The sequence below is a fragment of the Tenebrio molitor genome, chromosome 6 (genome assembly GCF_963966145.1).
Source record: "Tenebrio molitor chromosome 6, icTenMoli1.1, whole genome shotgun sequence".
Taxonomy (NCBI): Eukaryota; Metazoa; Arthropoda; class Insecta; order Coleoptera; family Tenebrionidae; genus Tenebrio; species Tenebrio molitor.
Genome location: NC_091051.1, coordinates 9,796,988 through 9,818,592, shown reverse-complemented (window position 1 = coordinate 9,818,592; position 21,605 = coordinate 9,796,988). Strand labels below are relative to the sequence as shown.

Genomic DNA, 21,605 nt, shown 5'->3' with positions numbered 1-21,605 from the left:
GAGCTGAAATTAATATGGTTTCCTGCTGTTTGAAAATGAGATCGCCTGGACGATTTCGAGTCTTTGTACAATGTATCGTTAAGGTGTAGGCCAGCAGAATGCAGAATGTTGTGCAATAAAATATTCACTGAATGCAATTAATAGGTACAAGAAGGCGCATCAAACGTCATTAAACTTACTGGCTTTTATCTTGTATTAACGCTGTAGTAATTAAATCAAATTTATTGAGTTGTTTTAAATGTGTCATAAGAAGATTATTTCACAGCAATTATTATAATGTCATAATAACTGTTGAATAACTGCGCTACGTAGAAGGTTTAATGGATTTGTTTGGTTATGGGGCGATTAATCCGGCGAGAAATAGCCGCCGACGTTCGAAAAAAAAAAAATAAAGGCCGGCCGGACTCGTAAAATTTTCAATTAGATACATTGGAAATTGCGTTTAAACAAATAAAGTTATAAAGATCGCTGTTAAAGTGAACTATCCGGTTATGCAAATGTCCGGCACTGTTGAACAGAGCTTGTCCGGTGTTGAACAGGATTACGTCCACAATCACAGCAATATATTACAATAGTGTCTCAATCGGAGCCACTGAAGACCGAATTAGTCAGGCGAGAGAATATCGCGTGGTCCTGAAACAGAAACCCGAATTATATATGCAAATCTTAATAGAGTCTAATTATTTCTGTATATAAATGAGTATCAATGAAAAACATTCGAACGACCATTAAAGTTATTTCAGGTTTGTAAAATGGAAAGACATAAATCGAATGTGAGATTCTGGGCGCTTATTCGCACTTTTGAGACACTTAAGTCGCAATAAAATCCTAACGAACCAAACACCATTGTAAAATAATTGGCACGTAAACGCCCACGCGTCCCCCACGAAATTAATACGTTCAAATGTCCCGCCATCAACGTCACATTTGTTAGATAAACGAGGGAAATTCGTATCTGAATTATGACCGGTATAAAATCATCCGGGCAGAAGTGCTTATTAACCATAAAATCTGTTTAATCGCTCCATATTTCATCCCGTTTGATTTTCGGTCACCAAAGCGTCTATAATCTTTTAATTAAATAAAACGCCTCGACTTCCTTCTTTTTTATCACCTCTGATTACGTCCGTAAAAGCGTTACATAAATTAAGAGCGGACGAAAATCCGAGATTACGTCGAAAACACGCGAGGCTGTTCCTTAATTAGGAAAAATATTATCAGACGTTCTAAGTAAACCTTCGGTTTGGAACTTGATTTCTCAACACCTCCGAATAGTTTTTTATACAAATTCAGCTCGACCATGGAATTTATTACAAATTTGTTTGCTATCACTCTCGTAAACTTAACAAATTAATCAGCTGGAAACGTATCCATAATCTATCGTTAAATTTTATGGGTAGTTTTAATTTTATGGCCGGGCTCCGCGGATGATGTCTTCTTTATCCTGACGGAGTGTCGAAATCAGTCCGTCGAAATTTCGGATTCCGAAAAGATCACCGATCGCTCGTACGTTCACACTCACGGCATTCTTCCACTGTTGTTTACGACCAGACCGATGGGTTCTTGTTATGTTAACGTTATCGACCTACAAGTATTAGTTAAACTCATAAATCCACGCGGCTACCATCCACTTTCGTCGACACTCCTTATTGTGTTAACACGACGGTGAATATCGGAATTCCACGTTTATTTCAAAACCACATTTACATTTCTATTTCCAATACACAACTGATTCGGTCTGATAACAGGCGAATAAATCGTTAATGTTTAATTCATCAATCAAATCAATGTAATAAGGAAGTCTTTTCTCGCCTTTAAGGAAACTAATGGCGATGGGAGAGTGTTGCTCTCGGAGCAACGGATTTTTACTGGAACGGATGAATGATACTTTAGACAAACGTTTATGCAAATTGTATTTCGTTAACAATTATTACAGTTTCTTACGGCTACTATAATACAATGGACGAGTTGCTGTTGCTGTTCACTCATTAGAAAAGCCTACGCTCTCTAATAAAACGGACAACTAAGCAATTTATAAAACTAAGACGTTTTATTCTTCTTCAATGTACACAAAATTTAAATAATTAACAATGGATTTGTTCTACGTCTACAGTACGTTTGGACAGTACGACTGATTCTTAAATTATTTACAAACAAGGTGCATTCTGAAGTTTCTAAATTGTCCCGCCAGTATCGACACATCGTGTGCAAAATTTTATCCTCACAAAATCAAAATGGGTTTGTTAAAGTGAGATTGAACCAGCGAATAATTTTTGGGACATCTTGCGGCGGCGAGACTTTGTCCTTGCAGGACGCAGGTGTGACTGGATTAATCGATACAGTCGGACGTTTCGAAAGTAATAAGAAGTATCGAGAGCTATTATTTCAGAATACTACGATCTTTGTGAGTCGATCTGTTGTCGAGTGTCTCCTATTTAAGGAAGAGTAGTTTTCGATGACTGTTGAGTTTTTGATTCGTCGTAATTACCGGTTGTAGTTGATGAGAGAGCAGAGTTAAGGAACCTTAGCTTGGGCAAAATTGTCAGTCGAGTCACAGCCGCTGACACGTCTTTAAATAAGTATTTACAGACATAAATTAAGTGTATAAGAGTTCAATTGCTTTGGTAATGTTGTTTCACCATGTACGCAATCCGAAATAAATTAATCGCGATCGTGCATGGTGAGCTGCAAAGGCTGACATGTGGGCGTCTCCTTGGCCGGTGAGTCGACCACTTCGACGGGACTCGACGACCTGGACCTCCGCCTCCGGTCCGCCGCCTCCTCCGCGTCGGACTCGTCGTTGACGTTGATCTCCTCCTCGGAGTCGGTGGCGTAGTCGCTCAACCGCCTGATGGTGTCGTGCGCCGTGAGCAACTGGTTCGGCACCAAAGCCTTGAAGGCACTATTTTCTCCTCCCATCTGCAACAAAAGGGAGGAAGCCGTCGGACCCCCGGTGCGATGAGGCGTAGTAAGCGGAGAGCCAGGGGTGGAAGCGGCCGTGTAATGCGGAGAGGGCGTCAAGCGGCCTCCGAACATCGAAGACTGGCTGCCCTGGGGTCCCGGCGAAGACTGCTTTAGCAAGTTCATGCGTTGGTGGCGCCTCCATTTCGCTCGTCTGTTAGAAAACCAAACCTGGTTTCAATATACCACAATTAGTTCGAATTGGGCTTGTTAGATTTTCAGCATACCTGCACTCGAGCCTCCGACAGAGACGTCTTCGATGCGAGACGTTCGCGTGTCGAGACGCAAGGATAATGACTCTTCTCGAATTCCTTCTCGAGCTCTTCCAGCTGGTCGGGGCTGAAGGTGGTCCTGTTTCTTCGGAATTTGGGTTGCTCGGAGCTGTCCAGACTCGAGTCGTCTTTGCTGTCGGGGTGCGTCCCGGGGGGAGAACTCAGAAGGCCGTGGTCCGGATGGGGGGAACCGGACGAGCTGGGGGAACCCCCCATCATCGACGAACCAGCCCCGGGAGTCTGGAGTCCCAGAGGACTGTTAGGCCAGAGGGGTGAATGCCAAGGGAAGGCTGCGGCGGCCGCGGCGTACGGATGGGGGTGGTAAAGACCGTAACCCGCTGCTCTCGCGAATTCCGCAGCAGCTCTCTCGGCGGCACGATTTCGCAGTATCCTGTTGATGCTGCTCACCGATGGAGCTGTTGCATTGGTGCACACACCTGCAAGCAATGAATAATTACCGTAAAGTATTAAATCTTTTGTGATTTGCTGCCTGCCTGCTTAGTTGACGAGATAATCGCCCGTCATTAGTGGAGTGTGCAATATGAAATGGAGAAGATTTCTGCGAAGGAGCACCGACGACGCTATCTGAGTGCTCGTATTTCCGAGAAACACCAACAGATTGGCAGGGAGGGAGTCGTTATAATTTGACTTTTAGCTCGCATTGGACGTTTTATTTTTTAAAAACCCTCTGTCACTGATCGAACGTAATGACTGGGCAAACTGTTTGTTTAATCGAACTGAAGATCCTCGACTCGACCATCACAATAGAGTGAACAGTTTCTCGAGCACTCTTCTGTTTCCGAACTGTTCTTAAGAACACGGCGCGAGGAATTCATAATTACTATCGATAGCTCTGTGGCGGACGAAAATTTGGTTACGCTGTTTGGAGGTCGGTTGATTACAATCATTTGCCATAATGGTAGGGCCGAGATGAGTTAGCAATTGCTACTTTATATCTTCCGGCAAGGCGGAATTCCGGCGAGGACAATTCTCCGTCTGGTAGTCGATCTCACGACCACCTGCAGATCTACAACCCTCGCTTGGCGATCTTTTCCGCACTCCGGGGGTCGTGATTGGTCTCATTTCTTCGCCGGCACCACACCTCTCTGTGACAAATGAAATCGAGATTTCACGTTAACTAGATTGCTTACCGGACCGTTCAACACAATGAGTAGAACTCACAGTGTCGAGCAATTACTCTGGATACATCCGTTTCAAACTTGGCGACAACAGACCATATCCTAAATGTTTTCAAGGTTCGTGTGATCTTTAAGTAGGAAGCTTCTTAATTAAACTCGCCTCGCTTAAATAAAATGTCACACTCACAACGACACTGACAACTCGTCAAATCCGACCGCTTTGCTCGATCAACCTTCAGCGAGGCTCTCATCCGCTAAAGCCCAACAGTCTAATTCGTTCCAATAACCAAATCGCAAACCCGTAAGACATTGAAACTGGAAAACTATTGTCGCTGCTGTATTTATTGCGTCAACTATTCTAGTCATCCGGAAGCGGACCGATTGTCTGATTCAAAGATTTATTAGTCGCTACACTTTTTCGGTTTTATTTACATTCCACAGACACAGTTGCTTAATCGAGAGTTAACAGCTAACCGAGATTTATTTTTATAGCCACAAATACAAAAAACTAGATTCCAACAAGCTGTCTTCCGTATTTTCAAATCTATCTGCATGTATGGAAGTACTGAAATTTTTGTACCTCGAATGTCAATTGGTCGTCCATTTCTTCTTTTCTTCAGATGCGAGAGCGAATTGTGTAACTATTTTCCAGTCATTCAGTTTTTTATCGTTTTCAATTCCGAATCAAACAACCTCTGGTTGATGTCTTAAAACAATATAGCTTAGTCTGATTATACGATTAAAGTTCGTGATTCAATCACGTTTGAGTAAAAAACAAAATACTGACGACTTTTTAACACTTTCTTCTGTTATGTTGGTGATAGCCACTTAGAGAGTGTTTCTTGGTGTAAACCATATTTATCGAAAACAAATGAATACCGTTCGATCGATCGGTTATAAAGTCTGTTCTCTCGAAAGGACTTGGTCAAGATCAATGTTTTTTTTTTGTGTTAGAGGTGTTAGATTCTCTCATGGGCTGTGACCTTGGAAATATCTGCGCGAAGGCGGAGCGCTAAACCAATGAAAAATCTGTAAATGAAAACTGAAAACGTCGACTACTTTGAAATTCAAATACATACAAATATGTAGATGAGAGAGGGACGAAATTAACGCAATGAATGACGATGTTTTTCGGTCGGTTTGTAACGCCTACTTGAGACCGATATTCATCGTTTGCGCAGGTATGACTCGTAGACCATGAGAAAATCCAAGACCTCTACAATTAGAAAGTGCATTGCGTCTTTTAGGAAGGAAGAATAGGAAGTCAAAGATGAACGTCAGCCTAAAAAACCAATTGCTAAGGTTTTCATATCTGTAAAAGCGAATTGTGCTCGAACGTTAAATGAGAGTCGCTAAATAATATTTTGAACTGTCTCGATAAACAAATTTCACCTTTTGTGTACCAAAATCAGCAGTAAAAATGTTTGCGTCAGTGTTTTAGAACTGAAATAAGTTAATAACTGACTATTTTATTAAAACAAAATTTAAAAATAGTGGAGCAACAACGTAAAATTATTTTCAAAACGGTCTTGCGCTTGAAGGATAATTTCTAGATTCCTAGGGTAATCATGATTATCCTGCAAGGATTTCGTATTGAGTATTCACAACAAAATGTGTATTATAAGAACTAACCAATTATTATGCTAAATATTGCAGGTCAAGCACATAGTCATCATCATCAATAATGAAAATGAGAACCCCTTTGGAATAATATTTTTCTCTCGGAACAATATTATTTAATAAATAATTTTGTTAATCGATTGCTTTTAGGTATTCATGTTTTCCATTATTTAAGGACTTCCTTTTTTACAAAACTCAATTTTTAGTTGGTCAACAGAAATAACTCTTCAATGACAATTATTGAAAAAGATTTCTTCTGCAATTCTTAGAACTCCAGCTACAATTTATTTCATTGACCATTCATTCTTTTGTAAGTGAAATGTCTTTATGAAAACATTTTTATTCTAAAATCTCAGATACCTAATTTAAAATAGAGGTCCAGAAAAATTTCACACAAAAATTTGTTTGTCTCATATATTACAGTGTTTACTTAGTCTTATTTTAACACAAAAAAAAACAAAACTCCGAAATTGAATTTTAAATTGACCGAGGAAATTGATTGTGTCAAATTTGATGTATACCGGAAGTGATAACTTTTATCAGGTATCTTTTTAGTCTACAGACAAGCAGCGCTGACTGGCACAGTCAAATTTTTGCCAAATCAACGCATAAATATTCTTATATTATTACATCAGGTGTTTATTAAAATTTCCCGGCAAAGTTGGCGTTGAAGAGTCGATTGTGAACGCAGCACAGATACAACTCAGTTGTTTAAATCTAACCTCACTTTTTGCGTTGTTTGTGTTTTTAATATGCAGTTTGAAAAACTATAACGAATCGTTCATTCACAATCGACTCTTCAACGCCAACTTTGACGAGAAATTTTAATGAGCACCCGATATATCTTCCTACATCTTTCAGTTCCTTCTTTAATGATATTTAAAAGTACCACACCCTCTTCCACTCTAAACTAACCTACGCAATTTTAGCTTCGAGTCAATTTTCTTTTACAAATCGCGTTTTTAACTTGAAGGCATGATGTAATCATGCAGCTAAATTAAATTCAAAGATGTTTGCAGGTTATTCTTTACATAATTGCCAACTCTCTCTCATGTTTACATTTCCTTTTATATTTAAAAACACATTTCTAAAGACAATGAAACATTTTGCATTTTAATTTATCTTTATAGACATTTATAAATGTGCTTAATGATTGCAAACTATATTCCATCACACCATGTAAAAAAATGGAAACAACAGTATCAGCTTTTGAAACCAAATCCTTTGATTTTTATTCGGATTTTTATCATTTTAAGAATGAACTAAACAATCGTAACAATTCTATTCTGATATTAATACTGCTTCTACGAGAAACTTAGTCAAATCATTTGAGTTTGCTGTATTAACAAAATATTATCCTTTTCTGTTTTGCCAAGATCAATTTCTTTTTAATTACTTGGAATTTATGAAAACTGACTTGTTCGAACCTGCTGTGAAAGTATTTTTGTTACATTCGTATAATTATGGCCACATCAATATATTTTTCTATTTTTGTATTTGTATTATCTGTCATTAAATGAACTGAAATTAGCTGTATTATTTGAACGGATGACAAATAAAAGTTTCTCTTGCGACTGTTTCTTCCTTTGTATCGTTGTTGTCACAGGCAATCGATCAAAAGTGATCGAGAATGGTACAAAATAGGAGGTACCCACCTTTATGGCATCTCGAGCGGTACAGATCAGTCGAAATCGCCAAATCTAAATATGTATTCGAGTTAGCATTGAGAGATTGATCTAAATTATCCTACTTGTGGCTTCATGAATAGAGTTTGGCTGCCAACGTGAATACAGACCCGATGCGAGAAAAATATTATTCAATTATGATCTATGCTGGATCTACAATAGTGATGGAATGTAATAGAGACGGAACTACATGTGCCATTATGAGGCGTGAGCGCCAGACAAAGAATCCCACAGACAACGGTCTTTTCAGTCGCGTGTCCAATTGAATGACCATAACCAACTTGACTATTGAATCGAGGTAGACTTGGATGGTATAGTGTGGTTATTATTTTAAATGTGTGTTTGCAATTGTGGCCCACCATGAAGTATACATAGGTACTCTTTCGAGCTTTGATGAAAATTGCTTTATTGCGTAATTAGATAGAAAAAATTCAATTACGGTCAAATTGGTTACGAATTGATAACTGCGAGTGGTGGCAGACACTTGTGGCTTCTTATTATTCCCGTTGTTGTGGTTATTAATACGAATCTGGACGACGAAAAAAATAAATAAAGGAAACGCCGCTTGGGATTGAATTTATTGATAGACACGGTGGTGCCGGAGGGTTTGAATAGGGAATTAACGTGCAGATAAATCAAATCGAAGTGATGGTATCTCATCCTTGCATCCAAGTGTGATCATGATCAATGCATCCGTATGATAAATATACAATTATTAATCATTCATCAGTCACAGTGTAATTACACGAGGTGGGTTCCGATTTGTCCCGGGGCTGGTACAATTGAGATCCGAGTCTTGCTTCAGTGGCGTAGACACCAAAACACCTCCAGGTGCACGAACAAACCATACCAAATGTTTGCCATGAGAATCGCAAATTGTCATTTCCACAAGGAGCAACGAACGGTCCTTTGTTTTTCGGTGATTTGATCGGGTGGGATCTGCACGTTGCTAGGTGTGTCCAACTTGACACTTGTACAATCGCTATGTTGGCAATTGATTTAAATGGGTGGCGACGGCCGCAAGACTAATTATTCGTTACCGACTGCCAGGAAGTCTCATTTAATTGGAGTTGTCGAAAACGTGAAGTAAACGAACAATTCAGTGCTGCAGTAGAAGGCATTATAGCTAAGAATGGAAACGTCTTTAAGGAAAAAAGTATAATTTACTTTATCCTCCCTGCATTCACAATACGTATAATTAGGTGTGGTTTTCCGTAACACAATAACCGGCTCGGCACTGGCAGTTTGGCCAACCCAAACAATATGAAACCCCCTAAACATTGTCATTTCTTGGTTATTTTACCTGCGGTTTTGTTAATACAAATAAGTGTTTTCATTCACACGCAGTTTTTTTGAAAAAGTCACGGGCTCGTCACGGAATGGCCATCTTTTAATTTTATTTAATTATGTCGAGTTAAGTTGACACGCACAAAAATCGTGTTTGATAATTGCGTCTGTTGCGTTTTCGGTTCTAGATATCGCTTCCTTAATAATTACAACGCTCGATAATTGCTTATTTTTCTTTCGGGGAAACGACTTAAGGGCGCGTCGTACTCACCTTCCGATATCAATCTCTCCCGGATTTCCCACGCGAAAATCGTGGGATTTTCCCTTTTGTACTGCTCAATCTTTGACACTACGGCCGGCGTTGCCACTTTTGGTTTGCTGCCGCCAATTAAACCGGGCGGTCGGAGCGTGCCTGCAAAAAGCAATCTTGTTAACCACAAATATTAATCCTTTAACCTTGCACAATTTATTTTTACTAGTCACGGGAAATTTGTTCTAACCTTTGTTGTTCTCCTCACAAAAAATACTAAAAGGACGGAAGCGACTGATCAAAAAGAAACGGAGGTGCTCTTGAAATTGCTAAAAACTGCTAACTGGATGTAATCTTAACAAAAAAACTACTTTACGCCTTGTACCCAGTGTAATATATATTTCCTAATTAAATAATTCATAGTTGTGCTTTGTCACCTCTCATTTTATTACTTTGTTACTTCCAAACCTTTGTTACTGCTATACTGTTACTTTTAACTGCTTATTAATTCTTACGTAACGTAGAAAGCCAAAGATATTTTTTCTCACACGTAATTGCCTTATATCCACTTCGTTATTAACGTTAACCTTTCAGCTTAAAATTTTGTATTCTCAAGTATCGGATGTTCATTAAATTTCTCCTCAAACTAGGCGCCGTTTGTGAACGCACCACGGATTACGGATCACTTGTCAGCTGTGTAAATCTAACCTCACTCTTTGAGGATACATTTAAATGAACACCTGATATAATCCATGATACTCTTACTTGCACCAATTTGGAATTACGGAAATGTTAAGGCATGAATTCTAAAAAGAAATGTTATTGTTGACAAGAATTTAGTCTGCGGGTTTAATTTGAAAAATCGGAAGAAAGCAAAGCGCTCCAATACCACAAGATTCTTGGAAGATTAATATGCATAACAACTTATCAAAACTGCCACTTGTTCTTTACGTCGAATAAAAAATATTTCATAACGGACATTTTACAATGCCAGTTCTTGTGTAATTCGGAGTAGCTCGAAACGAAGAAAGGCAAATCTTGTTGAACAAAAAGAAGAAATGGTTTAATTTTGATTGATTATTACCAGGAAAAGTCGGCTAGTGGTACGTTCCAACAAATAAAATTCTGAATTTTTTAGACCCTTGGGGTCTTTTTTTATTTTTGTTTGTAAATCGATTATAGCGTGAAAGCTTTGAGCGTATTTACGAAGTGGATTCAGTTTCTATTGGGTCTGCGTAGGTCGCGTTGAATTTCACGGTAACAATTTTATGATGTAGAATTTTTTGGTCGCAAGAATTAATTACGGATCTTCGACGATTCGTAGCGTATCGCAGGCAATTTGCCTAATAAGGCGAAGTTTGGGACATTTAGCAACAATAAAGAAAAGCACTGCCACCTGCTTTGTGATGACCTGTATTCAAACCGAAGAACAATAAATATCAGCGCGACATCTGCCACGTCTATGGTCGAAGAAGGGTACATTCATCCACGCCACTCACTTCCCTTGTCCGCTGCTTATAAATTCGCGACACACTTAAACGGTCTTATAAATTTTGGCTAACAAAAACTTGTGTCATTAAAGTGATATAAAAATCTTTTATGGACATAGTATTCGGACTCGTCCCGATACTTACAACGAGGCAGCCACCGATAATCTTTCATCATCAAGACCTACTCTGATTTGGTTTCCAACACGTGATGCTATGTCGGGAGAAAATCGGAGCTTTTTGCAGGAATCGACCGGCAGCACCTTGTGCTGCAATATTAATATCGATGCTTAAAAAAAATCGCGAGGATGGTCAATTTGGAGAAAATTGTGTTGAATAATGGAACACGGACAGATGCGGGACACGCTGCGCATCAACTGAAAAAAGCCTCCTGCAGGAAAAAGTACCAACGAAAGTTGTAAATTGAAACGGCCACGTTCGTTTAGCTTGTCTATAAATTTGTTCCTGCAATAGCCGATATTTATCGACCGCGCTACATTCTTCAACGTACGCCGAATGGATGCCAGCTTTTTGTCACTCCTCAGATTTCATGATGTATTCTGTTTGCAAAGTTCTTATTAGCACTATTTAAGGAAACCATTGTATCAATGCTTAGCTTTTTACTCGTTTTTCCGAAACAACAATGCTTACTTTGGCATAACAGTAAGCAATAAACTTTTTAGCCAGATTATTGCTGCTGCAGGCCTTGTCCTTTTTTCCACTAGTGCAGCGTCCTTTTCCGGCGGCATTCCCCGAATTTTCCGACATGTCTCAAATACAAAACGGCCCAACTCCTGCCACCTTTTTGTCCTTTATCTGCAGTGATGCTGGTAATCGAGTATTCACCGTGATGCACCCGAGTCTGTTATGGTGGTAACATTTTATTTTGATTATTTGCCACGTAGGTACCTACACCTGCCACGGCGAAGAGATCACTTCGTGTTCTTGTTAAATTTGAAATGTTATTTGTTGAGAGAACAGCAAACGGCTACTTTGTCGTGACGTGAGGTAAAGCGTGGGGCTTTGGAAGTTTGCCAGTTGCGGGGTCACGCTTCGAAACAGCCGCCCCTCGGGCTGAAAACTCAAAGCACAGTCACACGCATGTAAATTAAAGGACATTAAAGGAATTGTCCGATCCGTGGGCACCCAAGTTGGGTTTGCGTGAGACCATGGTAGCATGGATCCAGCTCAGGCCAAACGCCCCAAGCTGTACGGCTACTTGGAACACTTCGTATACATGCAAGTGTAATTATTACTTTTTCATAATCCTTTAGCGTTCGTTATTTATTTCCGCAGGACATTTTAAATACAGTCACATTATGTTATTACCCCCATATCGCGACCAATTATCACAAATATTTGTGAATGTTTACTGCAAAATCATGTTACTCGTGAATATTCGATTTTATCTTAATTGGTTAAGCGTACTTAATGTTGCAAAACATTTATGTTTAGGAAGATAAATCAATCATGCATTATTCATGGAGGTTTTTATGGGGAACGGACGTATTTACGCTACATATTATTATTTTCGAAAAAAAGACTACAGGTGTGGCGGTTTGTAGTGTTGCTTTCGCCCAAATACACAATCGGAGTTCTAATCGCACAAAACACTTCTAACTTTCCCGATTCGTCCTAATTAGACATTATTTCAGTATCTTATGTAACAAATGTATTTTTCAAATAACAAATTCAAATAAAATGCGACCTACTTTTAAAAGGAACTATCGCAGGGAATTATCTCAAATTTAATTACACCAAAATTTTAATTTATTACAATCAGTTCTTGGAAGCATTTTATAACTCGGTCGCACTGTTTTCAGTCAACTGCCTTAAGCTACAAAACATGTACACCGTCTTAATTTTCGCACGTTTTTATACTTGATCAATTTTCGATCCTGAAATCATGTCAGTGGAAAATCTTTAACTAAATAATTCCTACACGCAATGACGATTACGTACGCGTCTATTAATTATCTCGAAATATTTTTATTTGAACGTTTTTTTGCATACCTACTTTAACTCCGAAGCTTCCACAATCTTTAGTGCTATTTTCTAAATCCTAACTGTAAACTCGAAATGGAGAATTTTCTAAAGTAGGTAAATGTCAGCCGATGCCTTTGTGCTTAAAATTACTGCAAATCATGTAGTCTCATCAAAGAAACAAGATCAGAGTTAAAATTTGTTGTCTAGTAATTGATAAATATGTATACACTTATACAGGGTATTTCAGGCTTGATATTGAGCCCGGCGGAATTGAAAATTTCCTAAACTGCAGAGTCATTTGTTTTACGTTTTTTAAATTAAAAAACAAATATTCACGTTACCTTTGCAAATGCATTGTGGGTTGCATTTTTATTTCCGTCGGGCTCATTATCACTCGTGAAATACCCTGTACTTATTTGGCCTTTGGGGTCAGAAAAATGTATCTCCATATAACTTTTTCAACAAAGAAAATATAGTGAAAGTGAAAATGCTCAGCTATTTATATTTCATTGGAGATACTATATGCGGACTTACTCTCTAATAGTATAGTAATTCAGACTGATTCAGTGATTCACATAACTTTCCGATCCTAACGAAATTTAAATACAGCCAGCAATACGTTTTTCATTCATAACTTGATCCAAAAACATGAATTATTTTAAATTTTTGTATGGTTTGGACATCCCTCACAAAAGTCTCAATTATAAAAATTTAAAAATGACAGTAATCGACAATATTTCTTTTTATTTGAGAAACTGACTCATCATATATCGGTCCTTTCGTCATTGGAGCACATTTTAATCAACAAAAACTATTTCAGAATTATACAAAAAATAATGCCAGGAGTATCGAGATTCCATAGTACATAAAGGTATCAAGTTATCAGTGAATAGTGTATTACTGGCTGCATTTAACTTTCGTTAGGGTCGGAAAGTTATGTAAATAAGTCTGTATTTAGCATTAACCCTCCTGAAAAATTAAAAAAGAATTAAATAGCCCTGACCCTTTTCTCCTGTTTCTAATCCAACGAAATATTTTCTACGTAATGTTCCCTTAGAGGAAACAATGTTCGTTAAATGCTGTGCTTGTCGCAAAAGGTTTTCAAGACATAAATCAAAATATTAAAGCAGGTAGACGAACGCAAAAAGAAAAATTGTTAATTTATCTTACAGTAGTGGATTTTGCAGGAGCCGTTTTGGAAACTTTCCGAGTAGTTAGCCCCCTTAAAGCAACAACTAGACAAGTAGGTAACAATCTAAAAAACAGATCTAATGAACTGTTCACTTGTTTCCCTGAAGGAAATATTTAAAAATAAACGGATAAAGCAGTAACAAATAATACTTTTCTCGTTGAAAATAAACTGAAAATGAACTACCATAGAATTCTTCATTTTAGGAGCGTCGGTAGTTAATTTATTAAGTTATTTTTATCTAAGAATTAATACACATACCTTCATTATTACTGTGACAACTTTTATATACATTGCATTTTTCTACCCTATTTTTAGCTGGTGGAGTAACAATACTTTCTGATAATATTTTATAAGCAAAATTATGAACTGAATTCCTTTCTCTAATGGAAGATTACAAAAAGCTTTTAGACACATCTAAAAATTTCTGTAATCGTTGTTAAAAATAATTGGCAAGTTTGTTTACTGTGTTATCCGCATTAACTACACAGTTTTTGATATTGAAATTTTCCATTGTCTGTTTAAAATTTTCTGGTACCTAGATATTGTCCCGATAATGTTAAGCAAGCTCAGTAAATACCTTAAATATTTTAAGCACACAAATGACCGTGCACTTATTGCATATAAAATTGTGAGAAAAATTTGGGTTTTGTTTTATTTACATACTTCAATATTAAATTACAATGGACGTGCACCTTGATGTGCAAGGACTTTAAAGGTAGAAATAATTCTCAACATTGGAATGTGTTTTTGTCACACGTATAAGCATTAATAAGAAATTTGGTAAATGAATAATCTTAATAGGAACATTTTTAAAATATGTCAAATTCTGGTAGATTATTGAAATAAGCCGTATTGGTTGTAAATAAAGTCAATAGATACTATTTTCACTATCTACTTTCGATGCAACACTTTTTTTTGTATTATGATAGAAAATTTCCAAATTTAAATTGAAGCAGGTATATGCAACCAGAAATATTTCCATGCATTCCAGATATCTGTGGACATACGGTCAAAATGTCCAAGCCTTCTTGGATCTAAATAATAATAACGAAGGTTGCGTTAAATGTATTTAATATAAAAAAGTTCATGAAGTAGTTTAGAGGAAAACAAATGCAATGTAAGTTTTTAATTAAAATTATTGCTCAAAAATTTTAATGAGCTCTTAAAACATTAACGTTTTAAAATTGCATTAGATGATTCCAAAAAACATTGCGATAGCGCTACTAGGCGATTTTGACATTAACAAAAATGTAGCAGGAAAAACATTTTTGTCCATTGTTCTTAATTTTAGATATTTCTCTTTTTTCTCTCTAAAGGTTCACGGTCACGCCAAACATATTTTATTCAGCGAAACCCATCATTATTGTAGTGGTACAAATTATTTTCGAGTTTTTAGTTTTCTTTTACTTTGAATTAAAAAAATATATCGGAGTCGATTGTGAACACACCACAGATTATATAAATCTAACGTCACATTTTGCGTTGTTTGTGATTTTAATCTGCAGACTGTTCAACGCCAACTTTGAGGAGAAATTTAAATGAACATCTGATATACGAGTATAAGCCTAATTTGTATAGGAGTAAATTGGCCGTACAATAGACCTTTCAAAAATGCTGGATGTAATAAATAAGTAAAATATTAAGTTGATTCACGTTTTTAATTACTTAATTACTACTAACAAAACAGCACATTGGATTAACATTTTAATGTGTTCAGAACATTCTTAAATTGAAAAAATGAGATTGTTTCAGTTTCAGACATTATTTAACAAATATGTACACTCAAAAATATTATTGCATTAAATCTTAACTATTTCCAGTAAAGCAAATTACATTGCAGTACATCATCATTGAATTTAATTTAAACATTAGGTATCCATGTAATTTTATATGCAAAACAACAAATAAGACTAGTCTTTTTTCAAATATTTTATAAATCATTAAAAATTAACTACCTATTAATTTTTTTTTTTAAATATTTGAAAAATTAAAAAAAGCTTGTAAGAAAGTATCGCACATTTTTATAATGCAATCTTCCTTTTTTTAAATGATTATTCTCAGAAATGAGAATTTTTAGGAGGGGAATTATTACTCTGTTTTTAAAATCTCCTGCATTTACTGTAATTTGTGGGTATGCACAACTGCGTTGAAACCATTCAAAAATAAATAATGATATCATCGTTTCCGGTCACGATCTCTGCGACATTAAATGTTGACGAAAAAATTGCCTGCTCCCATAAGGAGATATCGAAAGCGTGGTCCATCAGACATTGTCGTCACCTCTTTCGTTGCTTTTTCTTGTGAAGAAAAGAAAGTTCGATAATACAGGGTGTGAGTGATGCGAGCAAACCGAGTTAATAAAAAAAAATGTTTTAATTCACGAGAAGTGATGCAGACAGGTCGTTTTACTTCTGAATCCGATCTAAAATAGAAGCCATAAAAGGAAGACCGCAAGATCTAGTCGCGATAATCGTCGGATAAAAATCGGAATGCAAGTTTTCTACGTGCGCTAACAGATGATATATTTCATCATCGATTTTCGAAAGCAATATTTCTCGGTCATTGTGCAGCGTTTGTCCGTGCAATAACGTATATAATTAACGCTTGTCTAGAATCGCCTTTATTTATGAGTGCAAAGCAAACGACTAGTTTCAAGCCGGTGTAGTAGCGCCAATAGTGTTAGAAGTGTTGGCGGTAGTGTACCGTGCAAGATGTAGAACTCTTCTGATTTGATGTGTATAATTCAAAAGTTCTTATACGGTCTCGCAAACTAGCAAGTTATCATTGTGCAAGCAGCCTACCTATTACTTACTCTGCCAAGGTTTCCCTAACATGCGATCTACAAAATGGCCGACTGTCTGGAAGCATTTAATATCTCTAATAACTGGAATTATCATATCGCATTAAAATGCTATGAGGATTATTTATTTAAGCACGTTTGCCATTTGACTATTCCTCTGTAATTTCAACTAAGCATAATTACATATCGATCCATTATTTATCGCTCAGGTTTCTGATATGACAGTTCCGCATTCAAAATACTTATTTCGAATTCAACAATAGATTTATTACTGCGTCTCGAATCCCATGCGCTATTCAGACGTTGCTTTCCAATCCATTATTCAACCAAAACAAAATCAAATTCCATTAAAGCTCGCACCCAAAAATACAAAAGCTCATCGGTTTCTTTTTTGTGTGTGTCAATACGGCACACTGGAAATTAAATCGAAACCGCTATTTGTAAGCAACACCACAAATTTGAATTTCTAGATTAGTTCTACACTGATTAATGTTATCGTGCAAACAATCCTTGAATGATTTACAGTTCTAATCTGTAATTTGATTATCGATAAAAGTTTTTAATACAAAGGCTCTCACATCAAAAATTCTATTTGCGCAATTTTTTTTGCTCCATCCAATAGCATTCCGGGGTTGTAAACAAGAAATAATGGTAGGTGCGTCGATATCAATACTTAATCATGTAGCGAACTCTATTATTAACATGTATTTACTGTGTGCAGAAATTAAAATTTATATGCATTTTATTCACTTGAATTAATAATAATCAAGCTGTGACAGATTTTTGATCAATTGTTTTTATTTTATATTTTTTTATATTTCTTACTTATCATAGGTACTGTTGATTATATGTAATTATTATTACATGTTTACAATTTCACTATGGAATTAGTAAACTCTTTAACGTAAAAATTGTTATAATGGAAGATTTTAAACCACAGAAATGGAGTACATAGTTTAATTTTGCATTATCAAATGTTTTTATCCATGGTATGGTGAAATAAGCAAGTCCATTATGTCCCACCATCAAAATTCAATTTTTTTGATGTTTTTATTTTTGTATAACCAAAGCAAGATATTTTCAATTAAAAAAATTAAGTAAGGGGTCAACAATCTTCGTTTAAAAAATATCATTTCTAAAAATAAACCTTCCCACGGCGCTACAAAAATCAACACTGGATGAAAAAGTTGCTCTTTTAGTTTATTTAGTTAATAACTACCTATCGTTATAGCTTCTTAGTTAAGGTTGGCTCAAATTATTATTATTATTTAAAATTAAAAAATTAAAACTGCTTCTCTCAAAAACATGTTTACATACGTGACCATAAATAATTTCTGGCAATACAAATATTTTTATAAAACATGTTTCTCATAATTATCTTAAAGATATTTTTTATAGAAAGCGAGATCGTTGCCGTAATAATAAATATCAATAATATTTTTCACCTGATGGTGTATTTTATTGCTGATCATGTGACATTTTATTGTTATTGAACGATTAATCACTGTTGGGTGGTGATATTAGCCGTTCAAATGATATAGTCGTCTTTGTATAACTACTTAAAAACTTTATTGTATGACAAAATGTTGATGTACAAGTGTTAAGTACCAAGGATAGTGGTAGACTCTCGTTTTTACCGCTATATCTCGACTTAAATAAGGGTGGGTGATTTCACCCCTCTCACAAAGAAAGTAGGCAGGACTACCTGCTACAGTACCTGTTTCTAACAATAACGTTCAAAATTACATTATTTTGTACATATACCGCCCCCCTTGAAGGCACGGACTTCAAAAATATTGGAATTAGCAAAGATCGAACATGGTTATTAGAAAAAGGATTGTTACATAATAAACATGACAAAAAACATTAAAAAATACAAACATTGAAGTCAATTGTAAAAAAGGGTTAATGCATAATTATAACAAATATTTACACGATACAAACATAGTCTATTCATTCGCTGGCAGAACGCACACCTTTCGCGTGGCTCTTTTGAAGATGCCATTGACAGTCTTTACGGACACTACGCGCACAACACCGTCACTTCCGGGATGAAGTTCTACGATGCGTCCCAATTTCCATTGTAGTGGCGGCGTGTTGTCCTCAACTAGGATCACCATGGAACCAACTTCCAAGGCGGGGGTAGACGGTCTGGAACCGGAACCACGGAGCTGCTTGGAACGATTGATGTTTTGAACAAGGTACTCCCTTTGCCAGCGGTGCCAAAAGTGCTGCCTCATCTGTTCCACTCTTTGCCATTGCGTCAATCGGTTGATCCTCGTCGTCGTAAGATCTCTTTCGCTTATAGAAGTTAATGGCTCTCCGATGAGGAAGTGACCAGGGGTTATGGGATTAAGGTCATTAGGATCGTTACTCAAGGGACACAAAGGTCTGGAGTTTAGGACTGCTTCAATTCTTGTTAACAGGGTATACAATTCTTCGTAGGAAAGCACGACTTCTCCAATTGTTCTCTTTAAATGACCTTTAATGGATTTTACGTTTATTTCCCAAATACCGCCCATGTGCGGGGATCTGGGGGGAATGAAATGCCACGAGATACCCTTATTAGCCAGATTTTCTGTAATTTGACTAAATGAAGCTGACTTTAGAAATGTTCTTAGTTCCAGTAATTCTCTATTGGCGCCAACGAAATTTGTAGCATTGTCCGAATAAAGATGGTACACATGACCACGTCTTGATATGAAGCGTTTTAGCGCATTCAAAAAGGTTTGAGTCGTTAAGTCACCAACTAGTTCTAAATGAACGGCTTTAGTTGAAAAACAGACAAAGACGCAAATATATGCCTTCACAGTACGCTTACTGCGACCACGACATTCCTTGATGTAAATAGGCCCGGCATAATCTACGCCACTGATTGAAAATGGTCTGGTTGGTTCGACACGGGATTTGGGCAAATTACCCATAATAGGATACATAACGCTTGGTTTGACTTTAAAACATTGCAAACACTGGTGCAAAATCTTGCGTACCACACTGCGTGGAGAAATTATCCAAAAATTTTGACGTAACGCGGCTAAAGTTCCCTGAACACCAGCGTGCAGTTGCTCAATGTGCACGTGTTTGACTAATGCCTTAATCAAATGGTGATCGTTTGGTAGCACGATGGGATGTTTGACATCGTAAGTTAAGGATGAGTTTTGCAACCTACCTCCCGCGCGAATTAAATTATCATTCTTGTCGAGAAAAATATTTAAGCACAGTAAACGTGATTTCTTGTTAATCGGTTTGTTTTGTTTAAGGCAAGCTAATTCATCGTTGAATGCAACTTCTTGAATTAAACGCATGATGGCCTTCATGGAATCTTTTAATTCTTCACATGTTAAAGAACTAGAGATTTGCCTTTGGTTTGGCTTCCTACAATTGTTGATGAACCGTAATACCCATGACATTACGCGTTCAGTTTTTTTGTAATTTGAAAATTTTGTAAGAAGCGGTAGTTGTCTTTCGCGAGAATGAATATTGGTCAGAGTGACAGTTCGCCGTTCTGGAATTTCAATATCCGAAAGATTTACGTTAGATACGGGCCAAGTGTCGTTGTTTTCTGACAGCCAATCAGGACCGTTCCACCACAGTTTATTAGTTTTGAGTTGACCAGGTAAAGCACCTCGGCTTAGTACATCCGCAGGGTTACTTTCGCTTTTGACATGATACCAATCTTTCGCATCCGTTAGCGTTTGAATTTCGGAAACTCGATTTCCTACAAATGTTTGTAAGTTTGAAGATGTAGCGTTTATCCATGCCAGAACGACTGTGGAATCTGTCCAGAGAAATTGCTGATCAATTTTGACATTTATCGTTCGTAAAACTGTATTAAATAATCGCGACAACGTTAAGGCGGCACACAGCTCCAAGCGTGGTAACGTAACAGCGCGAAGAGGAGCCACACGAGATTTAGCGCAAATTAAGTGAACTTGATGATTGCCACTATGATCAGTTGTTCTTAGATAGACAGCAGCGCCATATGCGATTTGTGATGCGTCACCAAAACCATGTAGTTGCACCTGTACGGGGCTTGATTTTATTATGTTTCTGGGAATTTCGATTTCGTTTAAGTGAGCGAGTTCTTGCAAGATCTTAACCCATGCACAATAAATAGTTTCAGGTAATAGATCGTCCCATCCAATTTTCAAACTCCAGCATTGTTGAAGGATTATTTTTGCTTTTACTACTACTGGCGCCACAAGACCCAATGGATCGAATACCTGGGCAGTTTTAGACAGGATTTCGCGTTTTGTTAGTCTTTTCGGAATGTCGCACTGTTTTACCTGATAGCGTAACGAATCGTGATTAGGATTCCAAAAAAGCCCTAACGTTTTAGTGTAAGCATCCTTATCGAAACTGACGTTGAGATTAGGCTCGTGACTATCTGGAATTAATGCAGGATGATTGGCGGCCCATTTACGTAATAAGAAACCACCATGAGCTAAAATTTGAATTATTTGATCTCGTAAAGTGATTAGGTTTTCAAGTGAGTCTCCTCCCGTCAGAAGATCGTCTACGTAAAAATCCTGTTGAATTGCTTTAGCGGCTTCCGGGTAGTGATTTACGTTTTGAAGAGCTAGTTCTTTAAGACATCTTGTTGCTAGAAAACTGGCCGGTTTTGTACCGTAGGTTAGAGTGGTTAATCTATACGTTTTTAGCGGATCTTCGGTGTTCTCGCGCCAAACAATTCGTTGATAGTCACTGTGATCGGGATGTATTTCTATCATACGGTACATTTTAGCTATGTCCCCGTTTACGACGTATTTAAAAGTTCTGAATCTCAACAAAATTGCAAAAAGCTCTGGCTGGATTGTAGGTCCTGCCATAAGATTGTCATTTAGACTTAATGCATCAGCTGAGCGAAATGACGCGTTAAAAACAACTCTTAACTTGGTCGATGTAGAATCCTTGAGTACCGCGTGA

General features: G+C 37.1%; 2 protein-coding genes across 4 annotated transcripts in view; one reads left to right on the top strand and one right to left on the bottom strand.

Moving 5' to 3' along the window:
* LOC138134197 (piggyBac transposable element-derived protein 4-like) overlaps nt 1-21,605 on the top strand; it is a 166,775-nt gene that overhangs the window by 32,764 nt on the left and 112,406 nt on the right. The gene's annotated exons all lie outside the window — the stretch shown is intronic.
* LOC138134199 (paired box protein Pax-6-like) overlaps nt 1,897-21,605 on the bottom strand; it is a 40,828-nt gene continuing 21,119 nt past the window's right edge. For 2 of the 3 annotated variants that reach the window (XM_069052328.1, XM_069052329.1), the window contains exons 3-5: nt 9,236-9,376; nt 3,189-3,670; nt 1,897-3,132 (exon numbers count right to left, since the gene is read on the bottom strand). In XM_069052328.1, the coding sequence (XP_068908429.1) occupies nt 2,662-3,132; nt 3,189-3,670; nt 9,236-9,376 (1,094 nt within the window). In that variant the 3' untranslated portion in view covers nt 1,897-2,661. The remainder of the gene's footprint in view (nt 3,133-3,188; nt 3,671-9,235; nt 9,377-21,605) is intronic. The other variant, XM_069052330.1, reaches the window with a different exon arrangement.